This window comes from Mastacembelus armatus, chromosome 8 (assembly GCF_900324485.2).
Source record: "Mastacembelus armatus chromosome 8, fMasArm1.2, whole genome shotgun sequence".
NCBI lineage: Eukaryota > Metazoa > Chordata > Actinopteri > Synbranchiformes > Mastacembelidae > Mastacembelus > Mastacembelus armatus.
Window position 1 is genome coordinate 2,007,770 of NC_046640.1, and position 20,703 is coordinate 2,028,472.

Here is a 20,703-nt window from a genome sequence, read left to right on the forward strand (position 1 = left end):
TGCTAGTTCCTGTCAGGACTCTGGCTGCGGCATTCTGGATTAATTGGAGGCTTTTTATTAAGATATTAGGACATCCAGATAGTAATGAGTTACAGTAATCTAGCCTTGAGGAAACAAACGCATGGACTAGTTTTTCTGCATCATTTTGAGACAGGATGTTCCTAATTTTGGAAATGTTGCGCAGGTGAAAGAATGCAGTTCTAGAAATTTGTTTTATGTGTGAGTTAAAGGACATGTCCTGGTCAAAAATAACTCCAAGGTTTTTTACAGTAGTGCTGGAGGCCAGGGCTATGCCATCTAGAGTAGCTATAATTTTAGAAAAGTTATTTCTGAGATTTTTAGGCCCAAATATAATGACTTCTGTTTTCTCCGAGTTTAAAAGTAAAAAGTTACTGGTCATCCAAGCCTTTATGTCAGTTAGACAGGCTTGAAGTCTGGTTAACTGGTTTGTGTTAACAGGTTTAATAGATAGATATAACTGCGTGTCATCCGCATAGCAGTGGTAATTAATAGAGTGCTTCCTAATGATATATCCTAAAGGAAGCATGTACAGGGTGAACAGAATCGGTCCTAGCACAGAACCTTGTGGAACTCCATAACTAACTTTTGTTCGTGTGGAAGGTTCATCATGGACATGAACAAACTGGAATCTGTCCGATAAATAGGATTGGAACCACTTTAACGCTGTTCCTCTGATACCAATCACATGCTCCAGCCTCTGTAATAAGATGTTGTGGTCAATGGTGTCGAATGCTGCACTAAGGTCTAGGAGGACAAGTATCGAAACAAGTCCATTATCTGAGGCTAAGAGAAGATCGTTGGTAACTTTCAACAGTGCTGTTTCTGTACTATGATGTGCTCTAAATCCTGATTGGAAATCTTCAAATAGTTCATTCCTGTGTAAGTGGTCTGATAGCTGCTTAGCAACAGCTTTTTCTAGGATTTTAGAAATAAATGGCAGGTTGGATATTGGTCTATAATTAGCCAAGACACCTGGATCAAGACTAGGCTTTTTGAGTAAAGGTTTGATTACTGCAGTCTTAAAGGCCTGTGGTACGTAGCCTGATACTAGAGATAAATTTACCAAGTCCAATAAAGATGAGTTCATTAATGGCAGGGTGCCTTTAAGCAGTCTAGTCGGGATGGGGTCCAAGAGACACGTTGATGATTTCGATGAGCAACTACTGATGTAAATTCAGAGAGATCTATAGGAGAGAAGCAGTCTAAACATAACTGAGGTCCTACAGATGATTCAAGAGCTACTGTAGTAAAAGATTCATTTATTGCAGGTATAGGAAGCATCTGCTGAATTTTATCTCTAATAGTTGTGATTTTATTTGTAAAGAAACTCATAAATTCATCACTGCTGAGAGCTAAGGGAACACTGGGCTCAACGGAGCTGTGACTTTTTGTCAGCCTGGCTACAGTGCTGAAAAGAAACCTGGGATTGTTCTTATTTTCCTCTATTAGTGATGAATAGTATGCAGTTCTGGCTTTACGGAGAGCTTTTTTATATGTTAGTAGACTGTTTTTCCAGGCTAGAAAAATTTCCTCTAAGTTTGTGGAACGCCACTTCCTTTCCAGCCTTCGTGATGCCTGCTTTAAGGTACGAACATGTAAATTATACCATGGGGCTAGTCTTCTCTGAATCACTAACTTCTTTTTCAGAGGGGCTACAGAATCAAGCGTTTCACGCTTCTTCAATTTCGATGCCATAGGTCAGAACAAGATCAAGGGTGTGATTAAAACAGTGGGTGGGTTTATTAACGTTTTGAATGAAACCAATTGAATCTAATATAGAATTAAATGCAATGCTGAGGCTGTTATTTTCAACATCTACATGAATGTTAAAATCTCCCACTATAATGACTTTATCTGATCTAAGCACTAAATCAGACAGGAAGTCAGGGAATTCAGTTAAAAACTCTGAGTAAGGAACAGGTGGACGGTACAAAATGACAAGTAGAACTGGTTTTTGTGTTTTCCAGTTTGTATGTGAGAGACTAAGAGTGAGGCTCTCAAATGAGTTATAACTGTTCTGAGGATGAAAGTTTAATAATAAGTTTGACTGGAAGATTGCAGCTACTCCTCCACCTCGACCTGTGCTTCGAGGAACATGATAATTTTTATGACTGAGGGGGGTTGATTCATTCAGACTGACATATTCATCCTGCTGTAACCAGGTTTCAGTAAGATAAAGTAGGTCAATTTGGTGATCAGTTATCAAATCATTTACTAACAGAGATTTAGAAGAAAGGGACCTAATATTTAATAATCCACATTTGACAGTTCTGTTTTTCTGTTCAATAAGAGGAGTGGTCTTAATTTTTATTAAGTTTTTATGAATAACTCCTCTTCTGTTAACTTCTGATTTGTTTGATTTATATGTTCGTGGGGCAGACACAGTCTCTATGTGGTTTGAAGGGGGCGGCGGCTCTAAGGAAACTGCAGAGAAGCGTTTTAGACTGAGTCTCTGCATCCCGGTCCCCACCCTGGATTGTCAGGCTTTAGGTCGGCTAAGAAACTCGGCCAAATTCCTAGAGATGAGAGCTGCACCATTCAAAGTGGGATGGATGCCATCTCTCGCTATCAGACCGGGTTTTCCCCAGAAAGTGGCCCAATTGTCTATGAAGCCCACATCGTTTGCTGGACACCACCTAGACAGCCAGCGACGGAACGACGACATGCGGCTAAACATGTCATCGCTGGTCAGATTGGGGAGGGGTCCAGAGAAAACTACGGAGTCCGACATTAATTTAGTGAAGTTACACACCGACTCAACATTAATTTTAGTGACCTCCGATTGGCGTAATCGGGTGTCATTGCTGCCGACGTGAATAACAATTTTCCCATATTTCCGATTAGCCTTAGCCAGCAGCTTCAGATTTGACTCGATGTCGCCCGCTCTGGCCCCAGGAAACATTTGACTATGGTCGCTGGTGTCTCTAGCTTCACGTTCCTGACTATGGAATCGCCAATTATCAGAGTCGGTTTCTCAGCGGGTGTGTCGCTGAGCGGGGAAAATCTATTAGAAACGTGAACAGGCAGGTGATGAGCCGTGGGCTTCTGCTTAGGAGTATGTTTCCTTCGGACCGTCACCCAGGCTAATTCTCCGGGCTGCTCCGGAGCTGCCCTTGGACCGCTAACAGACCCTGAGCTCGGTGGCTCCACACCAGCTAACGGGGCTAGGCTAGCTGGCTTTTGTTCGAAGGTGCGGAGCCGCGCTTCCAAATCAGTGATCCTCGCCTCCAAGGCTAACAGAACCTTACACTTAATACAGGTATCATTATCGCTAAAGGAGGCAGAGGAATAACTAAACATGTGGCACACCGAGCAAGAAAGAGAGAGAGAGGGAGCGGCCATGTTAGCAAGCTAACTAGCTAGCTAAGCTAACCGGTAGGCCAACGAGCGCTAAGTCAGGAAATAGCAACAAACACCGGTCAAAACAGAAAGGTACCCGACCAGCACCGGAATGCAGCAGCCAGTGAACCGTTCAAAGTCTAGCCGGTTCCCAGGTGTGCCAAACCACAGCTAGTCTGCCGCCAGTCTGCAGACGAACCACACAACACACACAACAGGACACGCCTGCAAGACAAAAGTGATTCGCTTACCCGGATGTTCAGCTACCTCTATAATAATCTAATCTAATCTATGGTGACTGAGCAAAAAAGGCCTGACTCTCCACTTGAAATAATCCAAAATCCACAAACTGTATTCCAAAAAGAAAAAGTTGTTCATTATAAACTTGAAATTAATGTAAAGCACAAAAATGTCACGGCCTATCACCATTGACGGAATGGAGGTTGAGGCTGTCTGCTCGTACAAATACCTGGGCATGTCTAGGCTTAGAGTGGTCCTGGACACCACCAGCCACCCCCTGCACATAGCTTTTTCTTACTAGAGGAGCTCTCTCAGTGACAGACTACTGCTGGTGGGGTGCTCAACTGAGAGATTTAGGAAGTCTTTTGTTCCACTTGCCATCAGGCTGCACACATACCATTGCTAGGAGGGGAGGGGGAGGGAGGGAGGGGCATGCAGACTGTTAATTCTCAGTGCCTCAATGACTACACATGTTATGGACCCCTTTTTGTGTAATTTATTAACTTAACTTATTGAGGTTTTTATTTGGTTGTGGTTATGTGTTTGATCTTTTTACCTATTTTTATGATGTGTGTATGTGAGCAGCAGGCTATATAATAAAGTGCAATGATTTTGCAGCCTTTTTCACAGACAATGTTTTTGGCCCCAAAAATGAAAGGTCAAAGGTCATTGCTCACTTTGACTCCATGTCATTGAAAGCTACAAATCAAGCCAGAAACCTTGGTGTAATCACTGACTCAGACCTGAATTTTATCAACCACATAAAATCCATCACTAAATCTTCCTATTACCACCTGAAAAACATTGCTAGAATAAAAGGTTTTCTGTCTAAACAAGATGCAGAAAAACTTGTTCACGCATTTATTTTCAGTAGGTTAGATTATTGTAATGGCTTGTTCACAGTTCTTAGATCACTACACTGGCTTCCCGTTAGTCAAAGGATAGATTTTAAAATCTTATTGCTAGTTTATAAAGCACTAAATGGTTGTGGACCAAAATATATCCAAGATATATTGGTTCCCTATGAGGTTTCCAGTCCCCTCAGGTCATCTGGGACAGGTCTACTGTGTGTTCCCAGAACCAGAACCAAACAAAGTGAAGCAGCATTCAGTCACTATGCTCCTCACTTGTGGAACAAACTTCCTGAACACCTGAGGTCTGCTCAAACTGTCAGCTCATTCAAATCAGGACTGAAAACTCTGTTGTTTACTGCTGCCTTCAAATAATTGTTCATCCTTGTTTTTTTAATGTGCTTTTATGTTTTATTTTAATTTACTTTACTTGATTTAAATTTATTTTATGTTAAATGTCTTTATTTTTAAATGCTCTTTTCAATGCTTTTAATGTAATTATATGCCTTGTAAAGCACTTTGAATTGCGTAGTGTATGAAAGGTGCTATACAAATAAATTTGCCTTTGCCTTTAAAGTATTTACCTATCTATCTATCTATCTATCTATCTATCTATCTATCTATCTATCTATCTATCTATCTATCTATCTATCTATCTATCTATCTGTCTGTCTGTCTGTCTGTCTGTCTGTCTGTCTGTCTGTCAGGCTGGCACGCTGGCTGGCTGGCTGGCTATTTTGGCTCCTACAGCATCTAAAAAGCAAACATATGCACATGTGAATCAAACTCACCTCATTTTTCTTTAACAGCTAAAATGTCTGTTTGTTCGTTTGTTTTACTACCATTGCTTTGGTTTTAGAGGTGTTCAGTAGGAGGCAGTTTTTGTGACTCCAGTTAGAATCAGAATCAGAATCAGAATGAGCTTTATTGCCAAGTGTGTGAGCACACACACACAAGGAATTTGTTTAGGTACAGGGGGGGTACTCCAGTGCAAACAGACAAATACAAATGCTACAAGGGGTAAAAACAGTAAACATAAATGCTACAGAAACAAATGCTATAAAAAACTAAAAAAAAAAGCACAGATAACCTGAAGACAGAATATAAGGGGAACTAGGTGGTGTGCAAAGAGCAAAAGGTGCCAGTGACATAGTGCATAGTGCAGGTGGTAGGAGGGAATGGTGGAGAGCTATGAGTTTAAGAGTTGGATGGCCTGAGGGAAGAAACTTCCTTTGTGCCGGGCTGTCTTGATGTTTGGAGCTCTGAAGCGCCGTCCAGAGGGTAAGAGCTGGAAGAGGTGGTGGCTCGGGTGGGTGGCATCCAGAGTGATTTTCTGAGCTCTTTTTCTCACTCTGGAGGTGAACAGGTCTTGGAGTGAACAGGTCTTGGTTACTGAAAGATTTTATCAGGCATTTGTACACTTCTTCCTGTCCATTCCTGATACATGCAACACTTGCAGTATAATCAGAATACTTCTGATTGGCAGAATTGTACATGAAGTCTGCTGTGTAATGTGTGTACTAGAATGGAGCCAAAACAGTCCCGGTGGAACCCCTGTACTGCTCAAAACTCTACCAGAGATGCAGTTCCCATCCTGACATACTGGCCTTTCTGTCAGGTAATCTGTTATCCAGAAAATAAAGGAGGGATCCACCCCCATCCCTTTGAGCTTGTCTCTGAGGATGATTGGTTGGATGGTACTTGAATGCACTTGAAAAATGTTAGGAGCTTAGGTTTCTGTTTCCTGTCAGACTTTTATTTTGGTTTCTGGTTTTCTGCGTTAGGTTTATGAGTCACTGGTAACTTTATTTCTCGTTAGTTCATAGTCTTGTGTTTAATTAGTCTTCAGTTCTGTCTGTATATACCACCTGCCTTCCTTTGTTCTTAGTCGGAGTATTGCGATTACATGTATCTGCATTGTATATATGTTGTTTAACCCTCTGGGGTCTGAGGGGGTTTTGGGGGCCTGGACAAATTTTGACATGTCCTGACATTTGTGCTTTTTTCAGTGTCTTTTAAACATATTAATGTCTAAAGTCTGATAACACTGTAATCGCGTGCGTCGACCCCGGGGGGTTAAAGCTGTGACAAGAAGAAGGTTATTTGTTTCATGTCTGGAACGCCGAGTGCCATGTTGTTTGCCTGCCTGCTTGCCAAGTGGTGGAGACATTTTGTGTGTTTGCCTGAGCCTGGCCAATCCAGGTAAATAAAGCCTGCTTGTGTCTGCATTTGGGTCCTACCTCTTCTTCCTCCTTCATGACCATCACCACCACCACTTCGTAACAAAAAATCAAAGAACATAATCCTCACATAACTTGCAGGTTCTTCCAGATGAGATAAGACTGTGAAACATGTTGAGGACAGCATCATCCACACCACTGTTTGGCTGAACAGACTGGGTGATTTGTGGCAGTGTCAAACCTGTTGAAAAACTTGTTGAGTTCACTGGCTCTGACCACATCACCCACTGGTGCCTGGTTGTTCTTTTTTTGTAGCCAGTAAAGTTTTCCGCACCTCTCTGGATAGACTATTTCCTCACATTTAAATCAGACCTTCATATGGTTAAAATTGTAGTATTGGTGTGAGAGATATATCAGACCATGCTGGAGTTTATCTTAAATTACATTTAGACAATATGCCAAAAAATAGAACCTGGCATTTGAACACAGGAATATTAAATGATATGACAGTACAGGAGGAACTGAAAATTGAATTTGAGTGCTACCTACAGGACAATGATAGAGAAGAAATCAACAAAATATATGAAGATGATGCAGAAAAACAGGTCAAATTTACTAAACAGAGATTCTATGAAACTGGGCCCTGAGCCATGAAACTTTTAGCCTGGCGTCTTTGTAAGCAAAGAACAAAAAACATAGTAAATAATATTAAAAAACCCAGCTACAGGAAAAATAAGTAATTGTATAAAGGATATTAAAAATTCTAAACATTTTTACAAAACTCTTTATTCTCAACCATCTCAAACAAACATGCAATTGATTTCAAATTTTCTTGATTCATTGGACTTACCATCAGTTGGCTCAGAACAAAATAGAATATTTTGACCTAACACAAGATGAATTAGATAAGGCAATAAATAGTTTAAAAATACTATATATAAGTACTATATAAAAATAAGTCTCCTGGAACAGATGGATATTCATCTGAATGGTATAAAATATTTCACTCTGAATTAACACCCTTACTTCTGAGATTGTTTAACCATACACTTAAAGAGGGCGAGCTTCCACAGTCTTGGAAAGAGGCAATCATATCGGTGATACATAAACAAGGAAAGGACAGTAAAGAATGTAGCTCGTATAGACCCATCTCAGTTCTTAATGTAGATTATAAACTGTATACTTCAATCCTAACAAAAAGATTAGAATCTGTTCTACCAGATTTAATAGATCATGACCAGACCGGGTTTATTCGAAATAGACAAACCCATGATAATATCAGACGTACACTTCAGATATTGAGTCAAATAACTAAAAACAAAATTAGAGCAGTCTTCCTTAGCCTAGACGCAGAGAAGGCCTTCGACTCCGTAAGCGGGCTATATTTATATCAAGTGCTACACAAGTTCGGTTTCAATGAGAAATTCCTTAATTCTATTAAAAAGTTATATTTGGCTCCCACTCCTGTCATGAGTCCCTCTTGGGACTTCCTGCCAGAGGACCTTTATTTTGTATAGACTTCCTGTTTCACCTTGTTTTGGTCTCTGACAGCTTTATGTTAGTAATTTGTATTCATGAGTTTCACCTGTTTCTATTATGTTCCTAATCACCGTTTGTGTTCTCCCTATTTATACCTCCCCCTTTCCTTTGTTCCCTGCCGAATCATTAGTTGTGTTTTGTTGCAGTTCTAGCTGTAGTTGTGTTTTATGAGCAGTCTCCCTGTTACCGTCCCATCCGGTTCCCTGCGAGTTTTTGTATTTTAGTTTGCCCTGGAGATCCCAGGAGGGAATAAAGCTTTGTTTTTGTTCTGCATTTGGGTCCTACCGCCTTCTCTTCACTCCCGCTCCTTCACAGCTCATGACAACTGCAATATTAAAAATAAATGGTAATTTTTCTGAGAAGTACCTTGGAGAGAGGAACTCGACAGGGATGTCCACTTTCCCCATCCTTATTTGCTCTAGTTATTGAACCTCTGGCCCAATTAATAAGAGAAAATGTGGACATACATGCCATAAACATTAAAGATAAGAAAAAGAAGATAAGCCTTTATGCTGATGACATCCTTGTTTGTCTGAGCAACCCAGAAAATACAATACCTAAGCTGTGGTCCTCTCTTAAGGCTTTTGGAGGTCTTTCTGGATATTCATTGAACGTTAACAAAATACAAATTTTGACATTTAATTTCTCAACCCCCCAGGCTTTGAAATACATATATAGTTTTAAATGGGACTCTCAGAGCATTAAGTATTTAGGGGTAAATATACCAAGGGATCCCACTGCAATTTATAAATACAATTATGTTCCCATTAATAAAACAATAGAAACAGATGTGAATAGATGGACATTACTCCCATTGGATATGAGCAATAGAGTAGAATCAGTTAAAATGAATATAGTTCCTTGTCTATTGTATTTATTTCAAGCTTTACCAATTGAAATTCCCCAGAAACAATTGAGACAGAATAATTTCTTGATTTATTTGGAATAGTAAAAAACCACGAATTAAATTTAAAACTTTACAGTTGGCAAAAGAAAAAGGTGGTCGGTCCCTTCAATGCCTAAAAGACTATTATATTGCTGCTTAACTGAGAAATCTTTTATGTTGCTGTGATTCTACCTATTCTGCCATTTGGAAACAATTGGAAATGTTGCAAAGCCCAATTCCAGTTCAGTCACTCCTAGGTGATAACAATAAATTTAAGGAGAGATCTGAAAATATATCTCAGTGGACAAAATGTGGCTTAGAATTATGGTATAAATTGAGTTCAAATTAGAGAATCAGATGAGAATATTGAACTGGATCGGTAATGATTCACAGTTCTATCCCACTCAAATGAATGGAAGGTTTTGGAGCTGGGCACAAAAAGGAATAACTGCTTACTGTTGTATTATACCAAAGGGGGAAATTTAGGATTTTGAGAGTTTAATGATCAAATTTGGTCTAGAGAAACAAGACTTTTATAGGTTCTTACAAGTTAGACACTATTACGATACGAAAATCAGAACATCAACGAATGATTATTCCCATTTGATAAATATGTTTATTAAAGTGTATAATACAAATCCCTGCGGAAAACGATTAATATCTGGTTTATATTGTCAGGAGTTGGTGCTGGAGTGGAGAAAAAGAGGTGATAGCCCAGCAGGCTAGGCGCTGCTGCTGCTGCTGGGCTGACGGTGATGGCTCGGGCTGCAGCGCTAGAGGGTGAGACTCCAGCTCGGGCGCGCCTCTGGACCATCTGGTTCGGGCGGTGGCGCTGGAAGGGGAGACTCCGGCTGCGCGCTGGCCGGGGACTCTGGTGGCTGCCTCTGCGGCGGCTGCCTCTGCGGCGGCTGCGGCCTGTCGGGTGACTCTGGTGCGGGTTCCGGCTCCGAAGGATTGGACTCAGGCGCTGGAGCCGGCAGCTGGGCCTCGGCAGCGCGGGCGCCTCCTCCGCGACGCCGAGGGACGGGGACAGGTAGGACAGGGACAGGCAGGACGGGGACGGGCTGGACGGGAATAGGCGCACACTCAGGTTCCAGGGGCAGTACGGGGATCTCCGTGGGAACGCCGCTGGCCGTTGGCACTCCGAAGCTCGGGCGGCTCTGGAGGCTGCTGCTGCGGTGGCTCGGGCGGCTCTGGAGGCTGCCGCTGCAGCGGCGGCTCAGGCGGCTCTGGAGGCTGCGGCGGCTCGGGAACCTGGACTGGGACCCCAGCGAAGACGCCGTCATCAGCACGCTGAGGCTCGGGAAACAAGACGGGGACCTCAGCGGGGACGTCGTCGTCGGCACACTGGGGCTCGGGGACCAGGGCTGGGACCTCGGTGGGGACGTCCTCGTCGTCGCGCTGAGGATCTGGACCCTGGACGGAGACCTCAGCGGGGACGACTTCGTCGGCGCACTAAGGGTCCAGAGGTTGAGAATGGATTTCCAGTCTCAGAAATCCATTCCAGCATAGAGGAAATCTTGGAAATTGAGATAGAGAAAACAGTTTATATCCTATTTCTCGGCAATATACCCGATTCAGTAATAGGAAGAAATATTTATTCAGGATTCTACTAGCAGCAACAAAAAAAAGCAATTACCCGTTCATGGCTTCAGCAGCTTCCCCCAACAAGAACTCAGTGGGAACAAATAGTGACAGAAATGTACAAGATGGAAAGACTGACATTCAGGTTGAGACTTCAAGAAGAGACTTTCAAGAAACATTGGGGAAAGTGGACGATCTATACAGTGGGTACGGAAAGTATTCAGACCCCTTTAAATTTTTCACTCTTTGTGTCATTGCAGCCATTTTCCAAAATCAAAAAAGTTCATTTTATTTCTCATTAATGTACACTCAGCACCCCATCTTGACAGAAAAAAACAGAAAAGTAGAAATTTTTGCAAATTTATTAAAAAAGAAAAACTGAAATATCACATGGTCACAAGTATTCAGACCCTTTGCAGTGACACTCATATTTAACTCACATGCTGTCCATTTCTTCTGATCCTCCTTGAGATGGTTCTGCTCCTTCATTGGAGTCCAGCTGTGTTTAATTAAACTGATTGGACTTGATTAGGAAAGGCACACACCTGTCTATATAAGACCTTACAGCTCACAGTGCATGTCAGAGCAAATGAGAATCATGAGGTCGAAGGAACTGCCCAAGGAGCTCAGAGACAGAATCGTGGCACGGCACAGATCTGGCCAAGGTTACAAAAGAATTTCTGCAGCACTCAAGGTTCCTAAGAGCACAGTGGCCTCCATAATCCTCAAATGGAAAAAGTTTGGGACTACCAGAACTCTTCCTACACCTGGCCGTCCAGCCAAACTGAGCAATCATGGGAGAAGAGCCCTGGTGAAAGAGGTGAAGAAGAACCCAAAGATCACTGTGGCTGAGCTCCAGAGATGCAGTAGGGAGATGGGAGAAAGTTCCACAAAGTCAACTATCACTGCAGCCCTCCACCAGTCTGGGCTTTATGGCAGAGTGGCCCGATGGAAGCCTCTCCTCAGTGCAAGACACATGAAAGCCGGCAGAGAGTTTGCCAAAAACCACATGAAGGACTCCCAGACTATGACAAATAAGATTCTCTGGTCTGATGAGACCAAGATTGAACTTTCTGGCGTTAATTCTAAGCGGTATGTGTGGAGAAAACCAGGCACTGCTCATCCCCTGTCCAATACAATCCATACAGTGAAACATGGTGGTGGGAGCATCATGTTGTGGGGGTGTTTTTCAGCAGCAGGGACAGGACGACTGGTTGCAATTGAAGGAAAGATGAATGCGGCCAAGTACAGAGATATCCTGGAAGAAAACCTCTTCCAGAGTGCTCAGGACCTCAGACTGGGCCGAAGATTCACCTTTCAACAGGACAATGACCCTAAGCACACAACTAAAATAACAAAGGAGTGGCTTCGGAACAACTCTGTGACCGTTCTTGACTGGCCCAGCCAGAGCCCTGACCTAAACTCAATTGAGCATCTCTGGAGAGACCTGAAAATGGCTGTCCACCAACGTTCACCATCCAACCTGACAGAACTGGAGAGGATCTGCAAGGAGGAATGGCAGAGGATCCCCAAATCCAGGTGTGAAAAACTTGTTGCATCATTCCCAAGAAGACTTCATGGCTGTACTAGCTCAAAAGGGTGCTTCTACTCAATACTGAGCACAGGGTCTGAATACTTATGACCATGTGATATTTCAGTTTTTCTTTTTTAATAAATTTGCAAAAATTTCTACATTTCTGTTTTTTTCTGTCAAGATGGAGTGCTGAGTGTACATTAATGAGAAATAAAATGAACTTTTTTGATTTTGGCAAATGGCTGCAATGACACAAAGAGTGAAAAATTTAAAGGGGTCTGAATACTTTCCGTACCCACTGTATATCAAAACAGAGAGAAGATGGGTAAATGCCAAAGTGGAAAATATATATTCATTAATGTAAATGTATATAACTAGGATCAATGTCTGCCTGATAGTATGCCTACGGAAATGAGTATTTTGTTTAAGATGGTATGTCACAAAGATTCATGTACACATGCCTACAAATATTTACCAATTTAGTAACCAGTTGACTGGACCAAATTCTTAATTTTTGTTATATATTTATGTATGTACTCATGAAGGAGTGTTGTTTGTTTGTTACTTTGTTGAAATTCATAAAAATAAAGTTTAGAAGAAAAAAAGGAATGTTGATTTTGTATCCTGGCATGTGTCTCATGGATGATTTCACATGGAACATCAGCATTTGCTTTTGGTTGAATGTATAGTTGAAGGTATAGTGATGACATGACTGAACTCCCTGGGAACATAAACAGCTGTCAAACACTCAATGACCTGACAACATGTCCTTTCCTTGACAATAATATTACCAGGGTTACACCATCTCTTGTTCACAAATAAAGCAAGTCCTCCACCTTTTGTCTTGCCACTTGCCTCAGCATCTCTGTCTGCACATACCAGGGTGAAGTCAGGCACATCCACACAGGAGTCATCAGTGTTTTGATTCGACCGGGTCTCAGTAAAACACATCAGGCTACACTCACGAAATGCTTTCTGGGTCTTAACCAGTGCCTTCAGCTCATCACTGTTGTTCAGTAGAGAGTTGACATTCCCCATGATGATGGGTGGCAGGTGTAAGCGTCTGCAGTGAGGACTCATCACACTAACTCAATTTCGTGGATTTATTTGCATTGAAGAATCCTCAACATGTAAATGGACCTCTCTTTGTTCCGAAAATCGCAGTCTGCAAGCAGTTAGCTGCAACGAACCTCACAAAGAGAAGATGCTATCCTTAGCATTACACAAACTTTTGTATGAAAATGTGTGACTATCTGATTGGTCTATACTGGTGAGGAGTAACCTTCGTTTAAACTTAGTTCTCCCTTTGTTGGTGCTCAGGCCGGTCCCAGCCTCTTGGCAATTTCTTCAGCCAATCCCGGGAGACAGCGCCCATCTGTGAAATCTAAAGAATTCTTTACTGACCGTTTCTAGGTGCCCCTCATTCTGAGGTTATCTGACTTGTAACTAATTCTTCTTCCCAATGTAATACCCATAGGTCAATAAGCAAAAAATAAGAGTAGTTGTCAAAAATGTATTTACAAAAGAGTGAAAATTTCAGGAGCTACAAGACTTTACTGCCATCTGCTCAGGCACAAAGTCTAGAAAGTATGTCACTTGTCCCCAACACAATACAGCAATAGGAGAGGTAGTAAAGTCAAAGTGGCAGCAGGAGATAGATAAGCTTATTCAAGAACGAAGGCAGCTTAGGAAGCAATGGAGAAAAGCTCCAGATAGCAAAAAACATGGCATAAACATGCTGCAGAGTGAGCTGAAATCTGACAAGTTTAAGCTGAGCAGAAAGTCTGACGAAGGGTAGATGAAAAAAAGGAATGAGCTAGGACAAATTTTTACAAGTATCAATACAAGACTCTTTTCAACAAGGAGAAAAGTGGCACATTAAATGTGCCTAAGAGAACTAGATACACATTTAGAAAAGATGGATACAGATAAAGACAAGGACAGGAAGTTAGGTCTACCACTAGCTTCGCTCCCATTGGAACAGTAGAACATCCTATAAGTAAAAGTACTAAGTGAGGTGGAAGTGCTAGGTAGAATGCTGAAAGTCTGGGCCTAATGGTGTGCCGTACAGGCTGTATAAATATGCAAATGTTTCTATGGAGACTTCTTAGAGTAGCATGGAGAAAACAGCTTGTTCCTCAGTCATGGGGGCGAGCAAGAGGGATATTTATCCCTAAGGAGAATGACTGTTGAGATAGAACAATTTAGGTCTTTGCCGTCTGAATGTAGAAGGTAAAATTTTCTTTAGTGTAGTGGCACAAAGACTATCTAGCAAATGCATTTGGATCTTTTCCACGTCTTACTGTGGGAAGCACTAAGATGACTTGAGTACTTTAATTACATCCAGGTATGTTTTACAAGAGCATTCACTACAGTGTGGTAACGATTAGAAATATTAGCTTTTACCATGGGAATTGAAGTTATGTTTTTAGTGTACCATATGCAAAAAAAAAAAAAAAACTATTGGATTGGTCTTTAATTTAAAGTGGGCTAGGATGAAGGGCAAGACAGAGCAATCAAGAAGTGTGTCAATTAAAAAACATGTTCTGTAAGACAAATGGTTTTGTCTAGATAAGGGTGAAATTCTGATGTTAGAAAAACCAGTCACACATCAATAAAAAATTCTACAGAAATAATCCTTTTAGAATTAGTATCCCTACAATTTCATTGTCAGAAGTTAACATTCTCATGTGAACACCTTTGTCCAGATTTTAGCCACTTTTTTGAGGGTTCTGTTAAAGATGTTTGTATCAGATGTTCATGTATGCATGAACTTCAATTGTATAGTTTCTGTCATTGATTTTTTTAATATAGAAAATTTTATATTACAGGGACTATTCTGCTATATGATAATTTGTTCTCTCTCTGTCTGCCTCTCCTGTTTCTGTTCTCTCTGTGTAGGAGGGGTTAGACGGTCTGCTGCAAATACTGGTTACCCAGTTGGGATCAGATGATGTCAACATGTTAACTTGTGCAACTGGTATTTTGTCCAACCTCACCTGTAATAACTCACGCAACAAGGTAATCAGAATGAGATGGCAAGTTAAAGATTAGGGTGATTCTTTTTTTTTTTTTTTTTTACTTATTTTGCACAAATCTCATACAGAGTCTAAAACTCGTGAGTACATGTGGACTCCTCACCGCAATGTCTGTGAATTCAGAACCTGGTTTAGCTTATATGCCTGTGCCTTTGATCTCCTTCTTTGTCTGAAAACAATTAAAACATATCAGCATCTGTACTGTATTGATTGACAAGTTTCTTCAAAAATTGTGTATCTTTTTTCAAAAATGAGCTCCCAGCTACTAAGAATGGCTGCCATTATCTAAGAAAGGTATAACAATGCATGCATGTGACCGCTTTACCAATTACGCTAATTTGCCAACTTCTCGTGTTGGAAGGTGGTGGTTATGTGTAAATAACATGCAAAGCTAACAGTATGTTTATGAAGTTTACATCACATGTAGGACTTGTAGGACAAGTCAGCATACTATAAATAAATATAAGAAAATTATTTACAGTGTTAAACAACTTTTACTGTACTTTGCCCAGCCACCTAATCTGGTGAAACTAAGAATGTCTCTCATAAACATTATATGTTATTTGTTAAACATGCTATTCATGCCAAAGCACTGCACACATTTCATTGCCTGATCTTTGTATAGGTCCATGCAGTCAAAGGTCTAGCTGAAAACTCTCCTGGTTATTAAATTGCACACAATATTATGTAGAAGATTAGTTCTAGGTTTACATAAATTTTCTTGGGTAGTAGCCAGCTGTTGTATGCAAAGGACCAGCTGTATACTGGGAAGTTCCCTAGACCCAGTGCAGGTGGTGAGAGACAGGAAGATATTGGCCAAGCTAACATCTCTGCTGGAGAATGACTCCCCCGATGCCTGAGACTATGTCAGTACTGGGCTGCTCTGTCAGTGACAGACTGCCAAGGGTGTGACAGAGCACTACTGCAGGTCTTTCCTTCCTGCTGCTGTCAGACTGTACAACCAGCACTGCTCTATGTAGACCCTCCAGCTGATCCCAACACATATAGACTGTAAACATTTGTAAATATACAATAAATCAGAGTGCAATATTGTCAGATTTTGTCAATCAACAATTTTATTGTTTAAAGCTTTTAATTTTTCTATTCTGCTCCTATTTTTTATCTGGTGTCATGCTTGATGCTGGTGAGATGGTTCTTTTTATCTTATCTTATTCTGAACACTTACTGTAAGAGTCCTGGACACTGAGTAAGAATTATTGCACTTTACATTTTGTCTGATTTTAAGACTACAAACACACCATTTAATTATGGCCTTTTTATAGGCTTTCTAGTCAAAAATTAACCGTTACTGTGCATTTCTGACTCTGCTTTGTTCTCTTTTACCTGTGATCCCTCAGACTCTAGTGACTCAGTATGGTGGTGTGGAAGCACTGATCCACGCTGTGCTTCGTGCTGGGGAGAAGGAGGATGTTGCTGAGCCAGCGGTGTGTGCCCTGCGTCACCTCACCTCCCGACACCAGGACGCTGAACTGGCCCAGAATGCTGTGCGGCTGCACTATGGCATCCCTGCAGTCATCAAACTGCTGGGGCAGCCACATTATTGGCCTGTAGTAAAGGTGAGAAGGGTAGTGATGTCTACTGCTAGCAGTCCTATAGAATATAAATGGACTTAATCAGCCTCAGTGGGTAGAAAAATTACGAAAAAGAAAGGATATCAATATTTATGATATGATATCACCAAGTCTGAAGTGAGGTAATGATCCAGAAGTCAGTACTTCAGCATTAAGACAAGACAAGACATTACCACACATACACATACTGTATATATAAAGATCAGCCATAACAGCACCCACATTCAAGCAAATATACAGTATGCACTGTGAAACATTCAATTCAATTCAGTTTATTTATAATAAACATATTTATAATATGAGAGAGCTGGGATAGGCTCCAGCAGATCCCCGTGACCCTGGCTTTCAGGAAAAAGCGGGTGTTGAAGATGGATGGATATTTATAATATGCAATCATCTCAAGGCACTTTACAAAAAACAAAAAAAACCCAACAAATCCCTTATGAACAGCACTTGAAACTATGAAACTCCCTTTAACAGAAGAAACCTCCAGCAGAACCAGGCTCAGTTTGGGCAGCCATCTGCTTCGACCAGTTGGGGTGAGTGGATAGAGCAGAGAGAAAAGAACAGCAACAATAAACAACAAATAGACACTGAAGGTTAGTGGGGCCAGTAACTACACATCAGCAATATACAGCTCCAGGACCAGGGACACCTGCAGAAGGTACAGAGAGAGAGAGAGAGAGAGAGAGCACAAAGTAGGGGAGAGAGATAGCACAAGGTTAGTGACATTCAATGGTGGAATATACCTGGGAGGGGGGAGGAGAGGAAGAGAGGGGAAGGGAAGGGAGGGGAGCTCGGTGCACCAATGATCCTCGTGCAGTCTAGGCCTAGGCCTATAGCAGCATAACTAAGGGATGGTTCAGGGTTACCTGAAGCCAGCCCTAACTGCATGCTTTGTCAAAAAGGAAGGTTTTAAGTCTAGCCTTAAAAGTACAGAGAGTGTCTGCCTCCTGAACCCAGACTGGGAGCTGGTTCCACAGGAGAGGAGCTTGATAGCTAAAGGCTATGCCTCCCATTCTGCTTTTGGAAACTCTGGGAACCACAAGTAGACCTGTATTCTGAGAGCGAAGTGCTGTATTGGGATAATATGGTACTATGAGGTCTTTAAGGTATGAAGGAGCTTGATCATGAAGGGATTTGTATGTGAGGAGAAGGATTTTAAATTCTATTCTGTATTTTACAGGGAGCCAATGAAGTGGAGCTAATATAGGAGAAATACGATCTCTCTTGCTATTTCCTGTCAGGACTCTGGCTGCTGGATTAACTGGAGGCTTTTTATGGAGATACTGGTACATCCAGATAGTAATGAGTTACAGTAATCTGGCCTTGAGGTAACAAATGCATGGACTGGTCCGGTTATCCAGGCCTTTATGTCAGTTAGACACGCTTGAAGTCTGGTTAACTGGTTTGTGTCCAGTGTCATCTGCATAGCAGTGATAATTAATAGAGTGCTTCCTAATAACACTGCCTAAAGGAAGCATGTACAGGGTGAACAGAATCGGTCCTAGCACAGAGCCTTGTGGAACTCCATAACTAACTTTTGTGTGTGTGGAAGGTTCATCATGGCCATGAACAAACTGGAATCTGTCCAATAAATAGGATTGGAACCATTTTAATGCTGATACCAGTCACATGCTCCAGTCTCTGTAATAAGATGTTGTGGTCAATAGTGTCTAATGCAGCACTAAGGTCTAGGAGGACAAGTATAGAAACAAGTCCATTATCTGAGGCTAAGAGAAGATCGTTGGTGACTTTTAATCGTGCTGTTTCTGTACTATGATGTGCTCTAAATCCTGATTGAAAATCTTCAAATAGTTCATTCCTGTGTAAGTGGTCTGATAGCTGCTTAGCAACAGCTTTTTCAAGAATTTTAGAAATAAATGGTAAGTTGGATATTGGTCTATATTTAGCCAAGACTCCTGGATCAAGACTAGGCTTTTTAAGTAGGGGTTTGATTACTGTAGTCTTAAAGGCCTGTGGTACGTACTCTGATACTAGAGATAAATTTACTAAGTCTAATAAAGATGAGTTAATTAATGGCAGGATGTCTTTAAGCTGTCTAATCAGGATGGGGTCTAAGAGACACGTTAATGATTTAGATGAAGCAACTACTGATGTGAATTCAGAGACATTTATGGGAGAGAAGAAGTCAAAAACATAACTGAGGTCTTACAGATGATCCAAGAGCTACCATAGTAGAAGATTCATTTATTGCAGGTATATTGAACTCTAATATATTATTAGAGAACTCTAATATATTATATCTAATATTGAATTAAATGCAGTGCTGAGACTATTATTTTCAACATCTACATGAATTTTAAAATCTACTACTATAATGACTTTATCTGAACTAAGCACTAAATCAGACAGGAAGTCTGGAAATTCAGTTAAAAACTCTAGTAAGTAAGGGACAGGTGGACAGTACACAATGACAAGTAGAACTGGTCTTTGTGTTTTCCAGTTTGGATGTGAGAGACTAAGAGTGAGGCTCCTTATGTCTTAGGTAAAGACATAAAGACCTGGAACAAATCTACTTTTAAATTCAGAGAAAACCAGTTATAGTAAACCCCCGAGATTCATGGGGGTTATGTTCCTAGAACACCCACGAATTGTGAAAAAACGCAAATTTTTTGAAGGTAGCTTGAAAGGTAGCTTTATATTCCATTAATTGAATTAAGGTCACCTGCGTTCTATTAGCCTTTTGTTTTAGTGTATAAATACGTCCCTATTTCCTTTGTTCCTCGCTGGAGGATTAATGTTTGTTCATGTCGTGTCTGAGTTAGAGAAGGAGAGAGTTTAATTTGTATGCCGAGTGGTGGAGTGTCTTGTGGACAGTTGGTTCATTTTGTTTTGACACCAAGTGGCAGAGTTGCCTTGACAGCTGCTATACTGCTTGTGACAGTGTTCTCCATGGTGCCTGAGCCTGGTGTGTCCAGGAATTAATAAAAAGACTGTGCCCTGCATTTAGGTCTTGATTGATACTTCACCTCATCCCACCCACCACATACATGTTCTTAATAATTTTAACGCATGAAAAATTATATATTGGCATGAAAAAACAAGCATTAAAAATTGTGGAGGATATATGCGTTCTCCACAAAGAATTATTACTTAGGTTCTAAGGAAAAATCCACGAATGACTGAGGCACTAAACTCTGAACTGTGACTTCGTGGTGGTACACTGTATTGTATTTGGGCCTAAAAACCTCAGGCCCCTATAGGCCTAGGCTGCCTCACAATTCCCCATCAGTGCAATGAGCTCCTCTGTCCCCTTCTGTCCTTGCCTCACTGCTCCTCTCCTCTCCTCCCCCCTCATATGTATATCCGACCATTGAATGTCACTAAGTTTGTGCTCTCTCTCTCCCCTAGTTTGTGCTCTCTCCCTCTCTCTCTGTCCTCTCTGTCTCTCTGTACCTTCTGTAGATGTCCCTGGTCCTGGAGCTGTATATTGCTGATGTGCATTTACTGGCCCCACCAACCTGCAGTGTCCATTTGTTGTTTATTGTTGCTGTTCTTTTCTCTCTGCTCTATCCACTCACCCCAACTGGTTGAAGCAGATGGCCGCCCAAACTGAGCCTGGTTCTGATGGAGGTTTCTTCTGTTCAAGGGAGTTTTTCCTCTCCACTGTCGCCAAATGTCGCTTTTCTCTGGCTGCCGACCCCCACTGTCAGAGCAAGGACAGAAGAGCCGCCCTTCCTCCACCCCCAACATCTTAGGGATTAGTACTTGTGTTGGGTGTGTGAAATGCCATGGAGAGTGTTGTGCATTGTGTGTAGAGAGTTAAGTGTAAGGTGCATGATGAACTAAGGTGCATTTTAAATGAGGAGGCAGTCGTGACACAGATCTTTTACTGCTGGCTGAAAGTGGAGATCCACCACATTACTCCCCATACC

General features: G+C 41.4%; 1 protein-coding gene across 1 annotated transcript in view; it reads left to right on the forward strand.

Annotated features, from left to right (window-relative positions):
- LOC113140790 (junction plakoglobin-like) overlaps positions 1-20,703 on the forward strand; it is a 233,732-nt gene that overhangs the window by 162,657 nt on the left and 50,372 nt on the right. Inside the window, exons 9-10 of the mRNA XM_026324791.1 lie at positions 15,076-15,195; positions 16,571-16,789. Of these exons, the coding sequence (XP_026180576.1) occupies positions 15,076-15,195; positions 16,571-16,789 (339 nt within the window). The remainder of the gene's footprint in view (positions 1-15,075; positions 15,196-16,570; positions 16,790-20,703) is intronic.